The sequence below is a fragment of the Pseudoliparis swirei genome, chromosome 16 (assembly GCF_029220125.1).
Source record: "Pseudoliparis swirei isolate HS2019 ecotype Mariana Trench chromosome 16, NWPU_hadal_v1, whole genome shotgun sequence".
In the NCBI taxonomy this organism is placed as follows: Eukaryota; Metazoa; Chordata; class Actinopteri; order Perciformes; family Liparidae; genus Pseudoliparis; species Pseudoliparis swirei.
Window position 1 is genome coordinate 11,856,663 of NC_079403.1, and position 17,428 is coordinate 11,874,090.

The 17,428-nt window shown below is 42.4% G+C and overlaps 1 protein-coding gene across 1 annotated transcript; it reads left to right on the top strand.

The window, feature by feature from the left end:
• Positions 1-1,005: 1,005 nt before the first annotated feature.
• crispld1a (cysteine-rich secretory protein LCCL domain containing 1a) lies at positions 1,006-15,194 on the top strand. The gene is made up of 15 exons (XM_056433912.1): positions 1,006-1,213; positions 1,768-2,136; positions 7,865-7,983; positions 8,956-9,088; positions 9,198-9,313; positions 9,523-9,623; positions 9,714-9,899; positions 10,586-10,646; positions 10,735-10,801; positions 10,978-11,108; positions 11,229-11,272; positions 11,373-11,445; positions 11,543-11,618; positions 11,715-11,848; positions 13,832-15,194. Exons 2-15 carry the CDS (start codon positions 1,876-1,878, stop codon positions 13,881-13,883), a joined length of 1,554 nt encoding a protein of 517 aa, XP_056289887.1. The 5' UTR covers positions 1,006-1,213; positions 1,768-1,875; the 3' UTR covers positions 13,884-15,194.
• The last annotated feature ends 2,234 nt before the right edge of the window (positions 15,195-17,428 follow it).

Below are 17,428 nucleotides of genomic sequence, written 5' to 3' on the forward strand. Positions count from 1 at the left end.
CTCCCCCAGTGGTAAGTAAGTCTGAACAGGGGGCAAACACACGAAGGCCTGGTGATTAGCGACTGCTGTGCAACAGCCTGCACCGGTGAAAATGACCAGATGACAGAAGACAAAACCTGCTGTTTCCATTATGGCATTTGTACTGCGTTGCAGCGGGAAAGGGAAAACGTGACGATGGGTTTGGTCTTGGAATTAAAAGCGAGTTGGTTTGTGTTGTAATCCTACTAAGAAGTCACGTGTGGACAGTCATACTCAGGAGAATGGGGCCATGTTTGCTTGCAGGCGCCACAGAGGAGGAAGATCTGGATTATATAAATCAAATTTTGACCAAAGCCATGTTATGCAAGAGGGCCAGTCAGCCAAAGACCCTTCAGTACATGTTACTGTTCTGAGGATGAACCATTATCAATAACAGGACATCCATATAAACTACAAATATCATAATTGTTATAATACTTTCGATAAAATAAAGATTGGAATATTAGAGAAACACATTAAGATCTTCTAATACGAACTTTAGTTTGTTATGGTGTTGTGTCTATTTGTAGTCAGTGAGTGTCTCTTTAGTCGAAACGCATATGTGTGCTTTTGAGTCTCTTGGTTGTTGTTTTGAGTTTATTTGCAGTTGTTTAGCATCTCTTTGTAGTTGTTTTATGTTTCTTTGTGGTAATGTTGCATCTCTTCCTGGTCCGTCCATGCCCTCCAAGAGGAGGCGTTGCGTGTTCTCGCTGTTTAACAGATAGTCTGTAAGACTTTGAGAGTCAAACTTGTCCAACATTGGAGAACAAAAAGAAAAGTTTCTGCTTTTCGGCCTTTCTTTACGCACGCGCAGGCACAGACGCGCACGGAGTTCTTGGCAGGACCGAGTGGGCGTTTCCAACCTTTTTTGGAGGGGCGTGGTCAGGGGGCGGCACTTTCCAAACGCAGCCAAGGGAAGGATAAAATGTGGATAAGTGATGCTTTAGCGGCTTTGGTGCAAGAATCCCGAAAGAAGAAAGAGCCACTCTCTCTTTTCAAACGGAGTGAACGCGATCACATCAGCTCTTTGATTCAGGTCATAGGGCGGCCAGCGACAGCCATCACCGCTCCACCTGAGCTCTGCTCCACTTTCTTTGAAGGCGGACTTTTTTCCTTCCTCTTGCCGCTGAAGTTTTCTCACAGCCAGATCTGTGTCAGGATCTCAAGAAGCGGGCTGCATTCCAATTCATTAAAGGTAAATTATTTCCCAAGTCTACGTTAAATCACACCACTTCCATTTCCATTTCAAGATGCATTAGCCGACTCTTCACGTTTTCCATTGGCTGTTGGCACGTTGGGTCAGCTTCTGTCAGCATTGTTGCATGCATACCAAAAACTGAGAATGTATGTAAGCATAGAGTATTCATTAGCCACATTGTGCTTTCTGTGCACTAAATACAGCTGTAGGCCTACTGCTAAATGTGATTTGTTGCAGTATTTATTTTTTCAGCAGCTCCCAAGCTGTCTTTCTTTTTTATTAAGGAAAAAAATAATACTCATGGAAGTTCAACACCAGTGGGGATTTATTTAATTCACACGTGCACTAGTCATTCCCAGTCTGCCAGCTTTCCCCCAGTGAACTCCACGAGGTTACCAGTGGCGCTGCACCAAACCAAGTGTCTGCGAGCCAATGCGGTGTCCTCACGAAGTTCAATATTGACCCAAGTTATTCAGCAAATTTGTTACAGGACACCGGCTCCAATCCTTCCAATGATCCAGCTTTGTTCTCTCCTCTCGACTTCTTCACAGCTCACCCTTTGGACAAAAAGGAGTGTCTTTCTGTGCGGGCTTGCTCCCCGGTCCTCGCCATCCACCCTGCCTAAGTTTGAGAGGATAACCACCATCACCATCTCCAGGATGAGGCATGTATCTCTACGCTGGCTGAGGGGCGTGTCCCTGCTCCTGCTGCTGCAGGCGGCCACTTCCATGGTGATGCTTCCTAACTCCACGGGCTGGGAGCAGATCCTGGACAAGTATATGGACGAGGAGGGGGACTGGTGGGAGGCCAAGCAGAGGGGGAAGAGGGCCATTACCGACGGTGACGCTCAGCTCATCCTGGACCTTCACAACAAGCTCAGAGGCCAGGTTTACCCTCCTTCTTCCAACATGGAGCACATGGTAGGTGGATGGAGGATGCAGAGGTTTTGTCTGTGGAGAATGATTCCCATGAACTACTACATAATTCATGCTGTGAATATCTGTTTTAAAAACTGATTTGACCCCATACTGAACTCCCGAAGAGTCTTGCACACGTGTGGACCTCGTAGCTTAGTGAACTGACTCTGTCCCTCTTGGCTCACACACAAGCAGCATGCCAGCATCTGAGCAACTTCAAAGATGAGGCTAGCCCCCCCGCCTCACACACACACGTCTGTACCCATGTGACTTTGGTTGTTTTGCCAGAAGAAAATAATTCCACCAACTTGCCAATAATCACATTACTACTGCGTTTTTCTTTTACTCATGCTGAGAGATTTGTTTGACTTTATTCTTTGGCCATCATGTGTGTGTACAGCGCCAGATCACTTTTCACAGTGCAATTAGAATCAGAGCACGCCACCGGGGCTTGTTTTACCAGCTGTCTACCCCCCACTAACACACCCATACACACCCATACACACCAATACACACACACACACACACACATGAACACACACCTTCTGTAAGTCAGCGCTCCACAGATCTGGAACTTTTCCAAACACACTATGTGTATGGACTGCATGACCGCCACAGTGCATTGCCAGCAAAGGAGGTTAAAAATCAATACAGTGTGCAGAAAGTAATGAGATTTTATAATCCTTTCATCTCGACTTAAAGAGCTAGAGAACAAAAGGCAGTATTATTCGATGGTTAAGGCAAACAAACAGTTCCTGCTGGGGGCAATTGCTGGACTGTGTATAATTGAGAGGTTGGACTTGAGGACCCCTGGTGTGTGTGTGTGTGTGTGTGTGTGTGTGTGTGTGTGTACATGTACGTGTGTGAAAGCACCACTTTGCCTGGCAGGCACACTCTAGTGGAGAAATGCTGAGCCAGCAGCGCACAGCTCCTTTCTACTGTCTCCTGTTACAGTTAGCTGGGGGTTTTTTAGCTCCAGGGGCACCCAGGGGTGAAGAGGCATGCAGCAAGAGGACGTTAGGTGAGAGAAAGAGAGCGAGTGCTTGCAACGAATACAAGGAATCGTAGGTCAATAAAAATAGTGTCATAATAATTGAGTTGCTCAAAGAAAAGCAAGGCAAGGAGCAACAGATAGAAGGACATTATAAAAATATTTTTTTAAAGAGTTAAAATAATTGGAATCTGACTAAGGACAGAGTAAAAGAAAGATGTAGACATTTGGAAGGGACACAAAGTAAGTAGGGAAAGTAACTTTTAAAGATACGTACTGAAATCTTAATTTTCATTCATACATCTGTATACATGTCATTATCTGTCAGGTGAGAAACTGTTCAGGTCACAGGGATTGTCAGTGATTTTTTTTACTTTATTTTTATTTCTTTACTCCCTATTTGTCAGATTTTCCTCCAGTCTGTGTTGAACCCTGTCACCTTTCAGAAACCTCACAGCTTCACTGTGCTGGAAGACTTCATAGACATGCTTCGCTGCTCTCCCTACACACCCATGCATGCAGATGCATGCACACACACACACACACACACACACACGCGCACACACACACACACACACACACAAATACCCAAGCACACATGCATAGCTATTTCACCATCAGCTCTGTTATTGTCTGCCATTGTATTAAACCATAACCCGGCTGACCCTCTGTGGCAATCATCACAGAAACTCTGAGATAACATCAATTCAAATCCACATCATTCCTCACCCCCTTCATCTGTTTCCTTTCCTTGCCCCCTCTCTCTCCTTTATCCATGTGGCTCAGTTCCTATTCTGTCATTATCCAACACAGAGGCCCAATGAATTCCCTGGATAAGCATTCACACTCCATAGTGATCCACAAAGCTTCAATGCACCGTTAGAAGGTGGCAGAGCGCTTCTGCTTTTCACTCAAACTTTGACCCACATGTATAAACAGAGAAGTGTCAGTATTTGAAGAGCTCCAAGACAAACAGATGGCATCATGGGAGAAAAGGCCCCACTTACAATGATGTTTAACTTGGCCTTGCTGCGCTCAGGTCCGAGGTGACAGCGATGTTTGTGGTTTAAGATAAAACTGTATTGACAGTTTGGGATGAGTCACAGTTTTGCTGAAAGCACCGGCCATTGTTTGATAATTTGGCTGTTCATTTAGACAATAATTAAGGTCTAGACTAATAAATTAGCCTTGCATTAACCCAGGATGTTTAATTATGGTAATGTAGACAAGACAGCTTCAACATTAAGAAGAACGTGCTTTCGATGAATATGATTGTCAAATAAAAAGTAATTACCAGTGGCATAAACAAAATGAAGGAGAGCTGTCTGAACTTCCTTTATCCCCGCAGATTACCTCAGAGCTCACACAAGCCAGCTTGGAGATGGAATCTCTCCAGTGTGTCTTGGTTTTTGCCCCTGCGTCTGGTCAGCTGGTTACACCCAGGAAAAACACGTCCATTGGTTTTCTCTAAATGTTAAGAGCAGCAGCTGAATATGAAAAAAATGTCAACCCTCACAAAGAGCGTTCTGCAGTTCCTAAGCGTGCTCAAGTCCACATCCAAGGTCATGGTCCAGTGAAGCAAACAGGACCACACTATCCCAAAATAGCAAAGATGCCACTCGTAAACTGGAAACTCTCCGGGCCTCACCTGTTCACGAATATCTCAAACAGAAGAGCCCACGCTGAACTTGCTTCATGTAATGCTAAAAATGTAAACAGATGCTCTCGCTCCAAATGCACTTATAAAGAACACCTACTACGAATACTTCAGGGACCATTGGCCATACAACGTTCTAAAGATGCAAAACACATGCCGATCAAATGAGCAAATACCAATTATCTTACCAATATCTGGGAAGCATTATGCCCGAGAGGACAACCCCCTCAACCTGCAATGTCTTCTGGGTTTCGGAGTGATTCAGCAATTTTGTTGGGCTGCCGCCACGATGAGCCCCGAATATTATTAGTGGTTTAAGAAAAGTGAAAGGGAACTGTGGAAAAACTACTGTTTTTGTAAAACTATACTCTGACTGGCGGATATTGTTAATTGTTGAGAATGCTGAAGCTGTTTTATTATTTCCAAGACATTATAAATCCAAATATCAGACTAAATAAAGATATCAGGCTACCTTCACCCTAACTGGCTCTATTCTGATGCCCAGTAAGTGAGACAGCTTCCAGAGTCACGCCTAAAATGGGCTATGCTGTTCTGGTCAAACTATGCTCCTGTTGTAACATGATAATGGGAGATAATGGCATTCACTGGTTGACAAGTTTCAGACAATGGTCAAACCCAGGACTTCTGATGTGAGTTGATGTGGGCTGGAATGTGCTGCTGTCACCTGAAACAAATGCCATATCTTTGCCCTGCTTGCTTAGTTTTTCTCTGCATGCACCATCGACTATGAACAGGAAACGCAGACTTGGAAAGGAGGTCCACCTCTGCACCCTTTGGAATGCAACCAGATGACCAAGAAAGAGAAAAAAGAACCCCAAAACCTGCAAATGAAGTGTCAAGCGAAATATACAATGCTGTGTGCACTGCGCTGAAAGACTTCAGTCGAGGAGGTGTTTTTCTTTACCCGGCAGAAATACGGTCAGGGTGGGTAGGGTGTGTGTGTGTGTGTAAAGGGGGGGGGGGGGGGGGGTAACTGTGCAATCAACAGCAGCCGACTGCCCTGCACCAGGTTCAACAGTTTTGAGAAGATGGAATGAGTTCTTTAGCGGTTGTATTCATCATTATTTAAGATAGGCTTCAAGAGCATCACTAATCATAGAAACCGTCATCAGCAACATTACACCCAAGACACTGCAGACATGTTTTTGTCTCATAGTCGTGTCCAGCAGAAGGTTTTTCGGCCCTCAACCATTCATAAATATTCAAACATTGTGTTGACCCCGCTCAAGCCCAGAGCGTGTGCTGTGGTTTGCAAATGGTTTGGTACTCACCGCAGCTCTATGTGTTTCAGTCTGCTTATCACTGTAAACATTGATTATTTTTTCGTGCAAGCAGGTCACTTGTAGAGAAAATCATAATGGTTACAACTGAATTGCTTTCTCTCACTACTGATGATGACCAAGCTCAAATCTCTTCCGATGTTTCTGTTTAAGCATCGTACACACTCGTACTGGCAAAAAGGGAGAACTGGGGGAAAACAAAACAGATCTGACAATACCGACACACTGACATTTATTTTCAGCTCACTGGCCACAAAAAGCAATTTCTGAGCAGAGATAGACTTTCAGGTAAACAAATTCTCATTCCTGTTTTAGCCCCGGCTCTGTCAGTCATCATTTGGCCTTATTGTGCCAGACGGACCACAGGCAACTGCAGACAAGGTTGCTGTTACTCCAATATGCTCCATCTTTGCACATATAGAAATGGATGAAAAATACACTCCACAACTCCAATAGTTTATTTATTCTACATGTCAGTCATGTAACATTTTTACGAGGCGTTGCGTTAAAATCTGGCATGGAACACTGTGACAATAGGGAAGAGTCAGACAATATTACCCTGGCGTTATGAATTTAAACAAATATGTCCTCTCAACAGCAAGCTGGATTCCCAGAAAGTGCTGAAAAAAAACAGCTTAGAGTTGAGAGTTAATTTGCAGCGCTGCCAGACATCCTGTTGTTAGGCAGGTGTGTGTTTCGTGAGTAATGCAGAGAACAGCAGTTGTTTCTGGGGGACTGTAAGTGGGTGACGGACGAAGGAGGTAGTGGTGGAAGCGGGGGAGTTATTTTAGTGTCGGTTATTGGATGAGATTTCAGTGAGGGTAAGCTATTACTTCCAGGGCCCAATGTGTGAGATGTAAAACCATCTGACACCTCAGCTGGTATACTAATAGGCTACTAACGCTAACACACACACACACACACACACACACACACACACACACACACGCATGCACAGACACACCCACACACACAAATGCACAAACTAATTGACTTTCTGGTAGAAACCACTTGCGTGAGAACCCTCCGTGAAGGTGAAAGTGAAGGTGTGCAATTAAAGGCACATACGATGTCTTTCAGAGGAATTACAGCTGGAGTTTTTCTCACATTTTTTAATAGAAGAATGTAGGTCAGCAGAGAGGAAGGACACTCTTTGCATTCCCAGAAAGCCCCAGAATGGGAATATGATCCCTTCGTATCCAACCAGAGCCAAACTTTACTGAGAGGGCAATTCAGAGAGAGGGAAAGTTAAACAAAAGCTTGCACCCAGACATCTCACCAGAGACATATGGAAGGTATTACTTAAAGGAAAAACAGCTTTTGCATTTTTTGAATAACACCAGATCCTACGGGAAAACCCATTTGGGGAAAGTCAGCTGGGCAGCAATAAGAGTCAAAAAGCTCTTTTTACAGCAGCAGGAACACATCAACATAGTTCTGCATTTAGTTTAGAGATTAGTGCAGTTACTTAGCCATAGCAGTAACTTGTCCCTATTACTTATCATGACAAATGAATAACATCAATAAGAAATTATTGTTCAGTAAGTGTTTGAATATCTCTCCACATCATTGACAGCTGAACAACCCCTACAAGGTAGTGGATTTATCCAGTTCTAGTGCGAGTACACAAACCGTTCTATAACCTGACATTGTTATATCCTATGGCCCATTAGTTGCAATATAAGCAGCTTTATGTCATACTGAGTCAGTTTATTTTTTTACTTTATATCAAACATAATCCTGAAAAGTTCGTATTGTTTTTCCATCTCATCTGCTGTGTAGGTGTGGGACACAGAGTTGGAGCGTACAGCAGAGGAGTGGGCAGAAACCTGTCTGTGGGAGCACGGCCCTGCCAGTCTACTGCCGCAGATCGGACAGAACCTGGGAGCTCACTGGGGAAGGTAAACAATAATGAAGTATACACAGTTTCTGCATACGTAGACTTTTATTTTATCCACGGTTGAGGGTAAAAGGGTTGCTTTGCTGAAAAGATGTAAGGTCTTCAAAGTCAGCATGTGTGTGTGTTTGTGGCGGACAGGAGGCGTGCGTCTAATTGACCAAGAAGTAACCCATTGGAAAATTGAAAATCTCTATATGACTGTCTGGATAAAAAAATATATATATATATATTTAGATATATAGGCCCCTTTTCAGCTCATTTAGAAGTTATTCTGTTGATATTGAGCAGAACACAACTGCTAGCTTTTCTGCTACGTTCTTCACAACAGGACATACCATTTGCTACATCTGTACACTCACAGAGCGTCTGGAAACAGCGCTGCTTCACATGAGAGACTGTGTTCCACATCTAATCATATTAGAGTTAAGATGTTCACTTGATTCTAATCGGATTGACTCGCCACACATGCTGCCAGATTAGGAGAATTGTTGGTCACTGCAGTCTTTTCAGAGAGCACACATGTTTGATTGGAAGGTAGATGCTCAATGGCAGCAGATGTGTTTACTTCGTTGTGCTTGCCAATGGGTGCTGACTACAAATGGAAACTACATCTGTTTCATACATGGTAGTGTACATTTCTTTATCTTTTGATCGGGTCTTGAGACACCTTGCCAGGCTAAATGTTGAAGGTACGAGATGCTTCCTGTATATTCTCTCTTTAACTACCACCTGTATCATGGAATTTCATTTTCACTAACAACTTAGTGGTTTTGTGAATTTCGAGAGTTGCTTTGTTTTGCACTAATGAACTGTTGGCTATAGATATCATGCATATACAGTAGGCTCTTGAAATACGACTTGCAGTACGCTTTGAGGCATAACACTAACTCCCATGCCAAAAGAGACACAAGACAATAAAACTGTTTTTTGGAATATTGTCATCAGAGGTGCGTACGCTTACTCATCTCCCCAGGTTTCGTCCACCCACGTTCCATGTGCAGGCCTGGTATGATGAAGTGAAAGACTACTCCTTCCCTTACCCTCAGGAGTGTGACCCCTATTGCCCCTTCAGATGCTCCGGCCCAGTTTGTACTCATTATACACAGGTAGCTAGATCTGGATAATACCATTTCTCTACCCTTTTTTGTCTTGAGAGTTTATCATTTATGACTTAATAATATGTTGTTCATGGTCTGTCTTGCTATTCTTTTGCAGCTGGTATGGGCCACCAGCAGTCGGATTGGCTGTGCCATCAACATGTGTTACAACATGAATGTGTGGGGGCAGATTTGGGCCAAAGCCGTCTATCTCGTCTGTAACTATTCACCAAAGTAAGTATCTTGGTTGTGTAGTCTGCTGCCTGACTAACATACATGTTGAAACAGTTCTAGTAGTTTGCTGAATGTTTCTTTCACTCATAGTTGAAGTCCAAAATCGTCACACACAAGTAATGGGCTGGAAAGGAGATATGGGTTGTTAGTTTTGATCGAGTAGTAAGTGTTTTGTTAAATAAGCCCTGTTTGTTCCACGACCTGAACAGGGGGAACTGGTGGGGGCATTCACCTTACAAACATGGGACCTCATGCTCTGCTTGTCCTCCCGTCTATGGAGGAGGCTGTAAGGACAACCTCTGCTACAAAGGTATGTGTCTGGAAAATAAATAAAGACTGTGTTAGAAACCCTGAGGAAAAAAATGCTTAATATACCCCTATATTGTGACTTTACTTGAAGATGACCGTTATAACCGTCCACAAGAGGAAACAGAAGAAAACAATTTCATCGAGCCAGAGACTCCACAGAAGCCCCGGCCTCGAGCCCCCAAGCCAGAGCCTCCAAGTCTTCCCGCTCCGGCCCCCACCAAGCCCCCCACAGAGGACCTGCAGAAGAATGAAGAAGTGATCAACACACAGCAGATGTGTAAGCTCCCATGTAACTGTTTATTCTGGATCTAGTTTCATCTTAAAATGGGGGAGGGGGGGGGGTGTACATCTGGTTTAGGATTAGGAGGTGCACAGTGACAAGAGATTTAGGACATGATCTAAATGAAAAGAAGCATTTTAATAAATTGAGTAAAAACCAATTAATTTAGTGTTTACCACTATAATATATAGATAACAAGGACAAAAAAATAGCTTTATCGGAAATATGTTTCTTGCAATTTACCTTAATGTTCTGAAGACTTTTTCTGTCATCTCCTTGATTAACCCTGACAGTTTCTGAAGTGAACTTAATATTGCAAGTCATTCTTTAGAGGAGGGAGGGGAGGTCTATTTCAGCATGATCCCCTGAGCGTGTGTTTGCTTTTGGCCGGCTGAGAGGGGTTGAGGGGTGAGAGGGGTCCATGCGGTTTTTAAATGGCTTCCTCTCCGCAGTGAAATGGGCCTGTGCTTGTAAACTGAGACACTTCCTCTCGAATCGCTGACCACCCTGAACCCTGTCGCAGGGACTCTTCTCTTTGGTTCTTGAGGCATCAGAACAATGGTCGTCACTGGGTGTCTCTCAACTTAGCCTTTAGGAAACTAGTCGTCTGCATCAGAGCTGTCACTTCATGCATGTTGGTTCCTGTACGAGCACTGAAAAGCCTTTACGTTCATGTTTTTCAGCTCAGTTTGTGACCTGTGACACGAAGCTCCGAGATCAATGTAAAGGAACACCATGTAATAGGTACAGTTCAGATTAAATATAATAAAAACAGCAACAGCACAAAATGGAGTATGCGCTTCACCTTGTTGTTCCCATGTTACTCACCCAGATATGAGTGTGCAGCTGGGTGCCTTGATGCTACAGCAAAGGTAGTGGGGACAGTATACTATGAAATGGTGAGTACTTCTGTTCCCCAGGCTGAGTAATGCAAATTATGTCATCAATAATAAACCAAATAACAGCTGTGTGTCCTGTCAAAGTGCACTATAGAGACATTGAAGTGCTACTTGCTTACAACTATGTCAGCAAAAGGCAAAAATGGTGTGTTGTAAATCAAATATTCACTTTGCAGCAATCCGGTGTGTGCAGAGCTGGTCTACATGCCGGTGTCATAGATAATGATGGCGGATGGTTGGATGTAACGCGACAAGGCCGAAAGGACTTTTTCATAAAATCCAAGAAGAATGGAATTCAATCTCTTGGGTGAGGCAAAAATATTAGAAACATCACCAGGATTTATACTGATGATATTCTATCATATCAAATAGTCACACATTAAGTGAAAAATAATGTAGTCTTTGTGTTTGTGTTTCCTCTTGACAGAAAATATCTGAGTGCTAATTCCTTCATAGTTTCCAGAGTAGCAGGTTAGTCACACTAACACTGTATTTAGAGACATGTAACATTTTGCATGAAATGACTCATTATAAGCTTTGTGTTGACATTACCTGTCATTCTTTCTTACAGTCAAAGCCATCACATGTGAAACCACAGTTGCACAGATGTGTTCATACCAAAAGCCTGCAAAACATTGTCCGAGGTATGAACCTGACTTTATGTCTGCATGCATGCATACATTTCGTTGTCCTGCATCATTTAAGTTTCAGCCATTAACCATGCAACTGGTCTACTTTTAGGTTATACTGCCCGAGATACTGTTTAGAAGAGAATCCTCACATATCCAGAGTGATCGGCACCGGAATATACTCTGATGTAAGTCAAGCTTTCGATGCTGAATTCTTCACGAGGGTAACCAATGTCCAATGTCAATCATTCTTACGTGAACTTTTCTCTTGCCTACCTCTGTAGAAGTCCAGTATATGCCGAACAGCGATCCACGCTGGAGTAATCAGGAATGATGCGGGTGGCTATATCGATGTAATGCCAGTGGACAAGCGGAAACACTACACTGCCTCACACCAAAATGGCATTTTCTCAGAGAGGTATGGGATGCATAATCTTGCCAAGCTGACCTCAGTGGCTTTCATGTGTGTGCACATTTTTGATATGATACAGACATTTAAAAATGTTTAACTTGGGGATCATTTTGCAACAACAACTTTACATTGACAGTAAAACTGATCACCCCTCTTGTAATGGCGTTGAAAATAGTTTTACTTTATAATGGTAGAAACCGCTGTGTTATGACTAGAAGTCTTTCAAAGAAAACATAGGTATGAGAAATTAATTGTAAAAAATAGATTGTAAAAAAGTCCAAATCAAAGGGTGGTTACCGTTCAATGATGGATTTCATTGTTTAGGAAGATAACTGGTCTTATATCAGTGTTATATCTAAAAATGTGGTTGGACAGTGAAGGGGTTAAGCGTTAAGAGAAATCAATGGCTCTCAGCAAGAAAGCAATGTCTCCACTCTGCCCTCCCTTGTGGATCTGGTCTTTTCAATATGCAAGCAGTTCATAACATCTCTCATGCAGTGTGCATGGGAGGGTGATTAACATGCCTCCAGGTTGAAACAATTAATTGCTTGGCAATTAGTGAAGAAGAGTTGAGTGAATCTTGATGTAGTTCTGAGAGGGCTCCGTTTTTTTGGTAGTAAGTCAAAAAAAGGCAATCAGCAGTCTAAAGCTTAATTTAATGACTCAGATAAACAAAAAAACAAGAATACAAAAGTCGTGACATTGTGGCAAACACATTGATTGAGAGGGATCAAACAGAGGGTATTGAGTGTTTAGCTTAGTCCCACAAATTTGGCAGATAAACTTGAAAAATGCGCATGTAAAGAAGGACTTTCCATTATTTTTGTGAAAACTTGCCTTTTAAATCAGTGCATTTACTGATATCTTACCAAAACAATTGGGGAGAATTTCTATGAAATGCACAATAGCATACATATAAGTATAGTTTTGCTTATATTGCTACATTATATTCCCATTTCTACTCTGAAGAAAAGGGGCGAGAGTTGACAACCCTGTTTGAAGCCACTTGCTAATAAGTGGAGTAAACATTGTCATTGGTTGCACAGTGGCTATTGGCATGTTAGGACGTTTAAGCCACGGAATAAAATGCCTACCCAATTTTAAAATCCCCTAAAAATGTATACAGCTCTGTATCAAGAGGATTGAGAAGGTACAAACCTTTGACCATGATAGATATTAATAATGTTCTATTCCGATATGATATTGAACAACGTACTGTTTTAATTAATCCTTTGATATGTGTGCGTAGTTTTAAAATAATTATAATTATAGTTTTTTTGTCACCATGTTCTTACACAATGAGTCCTCTGAGACTAAAAGGGAGCTTGTGTTTGCATCGGAAAAGAAAGGGACAGCATGTGTTGGATCACGCTGTACCACTTTACAACAGTATTAAGGTGACAGGTCGGTACCAGCCTCTGTTCAAAGCTTAAGAGTGACCCACATACTTTATAGTACGTTCTAGTTTTTTAATAAATAAAATTGCTCCACCTTTGGGTTGTTCTGTAGTCTGCAGAACATGACCTGCATAGAGGACAAACACACACTCTGCCTCATTTATTCTATGGCCTTCCCCCTCTATTTCTGTCCTCCCCTCTCTCTTTCCTTACCTCCCAACCACCACATTATTCTTCCTCCCTTCACTGAGATGCCTGATGTCTGTTAGTATCTGCCCATCATTTATCTGTCTCCTTTCACTTCACAACATATCTGTCTTTGTTGAATGAACACATGAAGGTCCCCTGTGTTTGTGTAAAAATGGGTGTATCTGTTTTTCTCAGGGAGCCCCAACCTCAATATGTTTTGGTCCGAACTGTCATTAAAGTGTCAGACAACACTGATGTGGACGTTTCTCCGTAAAAACCTGAACTCTGTGTGCTTTAGTGTGCATGTCATCTACGTCTCTCTGCAAAAGGCTCGGACATGTTTTGTGTCTGACAGATGCCACACCCAGACTGACTCTCCCTCTTCTTTCTCTTTTCCCCGCAGCCTTCAAAACCCTCCCGGAGGAAAGGCGTTCCGGGTGTTCGCTGTGATTTGAGTGCCCCGGAGGGCGGCTCCTTCAAAGAGAAAGCCCACTCGGGCTCTTGAATAGGCAGTAATCAAGCCCCGTTGTCAAACTCAATGACTGAAATGTCTCTGGCTTTGCGACACTCTGGGGGTTAGAGGTCGTCTCCATGACGGCGTAAACCCAGCAACAAAAACTTGACACATACACAATGAGAAACTGTCAGTATTCACTCGCACTGTGTGTACAATTTGTCATCATTAGCAGGAAATTAATATCGGGACATTTTGTAAATATCTCTGAAAATGTTCTTGTACATATTTGTAAATAGTATCACACCTGTGTCTGAGGAGTGCCATTACCTTGCCCTCTTAACCCTCCTGTTACCTTTCGGGTCAATTTGACCCCATTCAATGTTTAATGTCGGTGTTCCTTGGGGTCAATTTGACCCCAGGCTGTTTTTCACTGTGTCAAACATATAAGAAATATCAAGATATTAGATATTTAAAGGGCTATTTAGGTAGTCAATAAACAAACATAAAGTACCTCACACTTAAAATTGGGAAACAATATTAATTCTAATAATTTTCTGGAGGTTTTAATTGCTGGGGTCAAATTGACCCCGAGGGTAAAATATGTTAGTAAATGTAAAGGTAACAGGAGGGTTAACACATAACTGTGTATGAAAACTGATTCTAGAAATCCTATGATATAACATTATAATGGCACTTAAGGATGAATCTATTCTATCGTATTAAGTTTGGCACATTTTTACTGGTGCGCTGGAGAGGTTTCTTGTCATTTTCTTAATGGTTTGGGAACAAATTGTCATGCATTTATTTTTATATGATTATGCTCTATATCAATATGGTTTATAAAGGATGCTGCTATATGTTTTTTTAATTATTGCTGTTGTTTGATGGGTTTTGTTTGTTTGGTTATTTTTCCAGATGATGTGGTTTAGTTAAACTCCCTGCAGGTCGGGAAGTAAGCTTGTCTCTCAGAGATGTCATTCTCTAAACAAAACCTACAAAGCATGTGCCAGACATTATCATGCATTGCCTTTCACTGGATGTTGTTACCCCATATATGTGTTCAGGTTATATCTATCCACATCCATTTGACATAGATAAACAGACACAATAACATGCACAGATTTTATTTCATACAGTATGTAGAAGAATCAACGGATATGTCTTATTAGCTCTCAGCTTTCTGTTAAGGTGCAATCAATATAATGGTCAATTCATTGTGTTTGTTTCACTGTTTCTATCTGCATTATACATATTTTCCTACCTCAGGTTGTTAGGGAAAGTCCATTTTGCAATAAAATATTACAACCAACACTGTTCTTTCTCTGGTATTTAAATCACACAAATGCGTTGGCAAAAATATTAACATTTGGACTATATACACTTAAAGTTTTCAGAAATCATTGGCCTTTGTTGTCATCAACACCTTCAAAACTAAACATCTATGACGCCTTATTACATCATTCAAGTGTTATGTGGTTCATTCCTGTCCTTGAAGATGTCTTGTGAGTAACATGATTCTAACTGTTAACTGTTTGCTGAACCAAAAAAAAACCCACACTGACTCAATTTACCTCAAACCTAGCCAAAGAGAAACCTGTGCTGATCTTGAAGTTGCAGACTTTGACAAGAAACTCTCTTCATAGTAAAAAAAAAGCTATAAAAAAGGCTATAAAATATCTTAATATTATCAAATATTGTCATTCTGCAACTGAGAAGTCATCATGTTCACGATGCCCGCACATTAAAGCTGACGATCTGCTCTAAAACCTCATTTGCAATGAGTTGTTTGACTCTGCATACTTATCCACTTGGTAACAGCAAATGTGAAAGATCAAAGTACAGCAGGGAGTAACTGAAGTGGTAGGTTTTGTGGGTCGAATGACAACTGAACCCAATCCCCTGGACTTCCAAATCCATTGCTGCATGAGAGGGAGAAGCCAGCGACGCCAACATCTCACAGGATGTGGCAACCCCTTTCCTGATATCCAGACTGGTTCTATTAAACGGAAGCGTTTGATTGTAAATGTCCCAGCTTTCCTCTTAGTGTCCGTCACCAGGGAGCTGAGTCGCCACTCCTCATTAGCTTTTGAGAGAAATGACCAATCCGTAATGGGTCCCACCATATCCTTGTCCGCCAGTGTTATGAAAGGAGGGCTGGAATAGATTGTGACTCAGGCTGCCAGTCTTTGTTATTGCCCAGACAAGTGCTACTTAATCGTAGATGATGCAACTGGGTCAGTGACATAATATGAATACAATCTTCTTAAATTAAGTTTAATTGCTTGAAGGGCGTACCTGTGTGCGTATTTACATATCTATCTGTATTGGCAGATGTTATTGCACGTGTTGGAGTACATGCTACATGTACCCTCACAACATATGGAAATCACCCTATTGGTCGTCAACCATGGGAAAGGGGAGATAACTGTGTGCTCTGCATGAGGTTAACAGCTTATATTCCTTCATTCAGACCGCACAGCTGCCCAAAAACATGCATCCAACATCCTGTTCAAATATGTGTGCAAGCATTCACTCATTTACACTCTGACACATCACGTTTAGATCAAACCCAATAACTTGTGATTGGCTGAGCTCTGCAGGAGAAAGGGCTACGGAGTGATTGATAGGCTGTCCATGTGCGCCCAGGTCCTGTGAGAGAATAGAGAGGCATACATCAGACAGGTGTCAGAACTCACAGCAGGGTGTGCGATAGGTGCCGTGGCTCTGAAGAATGAAAGGTAAGTAGATGAGGAGCGTTGTGAAAAGGAGAAAGAGGGGAACATAGGAAAGGGCAGAGAGATAACTTGAAGGATAAAGAAAGCAGCGTGATGTTTTGATTCTCCGACACCTTCATGAGTATGACATTGAAATAACATCTGCAGAATTTTATTTCCTACCCTTTGGATTTTACGAGAACATTACGAGATTCAAGTTACATGGAATAAAGTTTAGCAGGAGCAGTTTTCTAGCGCTGCATGATTTCAAATAATTAAAGAAGTGGTGCACAACACATCAATTGATGGTGATAAATTGTTGTGTTCCTTCATGTGCGACCCAGCAGACAGACACGGCTGTGTGAGGAGCAAACTGACAGAGCGACAGCCACAGGCCCATTAGGGCCAAGGAGACAGAGTGCCGTGAAGACAGATGGGATGAAAGACAAGCTTGCAGCTCGCAGGGTCTGCATGGTGCCACCAGTGTTTTCAGACTGTCGTTTAAAATAAGGAAGGCCATTAATAACCTCCTCACTGTGCTCTGCTCAGCTGCAGTCTGGCGCTTCTTGCAGGGCTAAATGTGGCGCTGCATGGCAGCAGACTGGCAGTCTGTGTCAAAGAGACCATATACACCTGAGGAGAGACAGAGAGAGAGAGAGCAAGAGAGGCAGGCAGACAGTTTGAATGTGCTTGGGCATTTGTTTGTGCCGTATGTGTGTGTGTGTGTCCATGTGCTTTATATTTGGGTTTTAATTGTATCTTTTTACTCGCTCACCTGTTTGTTTATGTGCTATGTCTGTGCCGCCTGTCCCACTGTGGTTGGATGAGA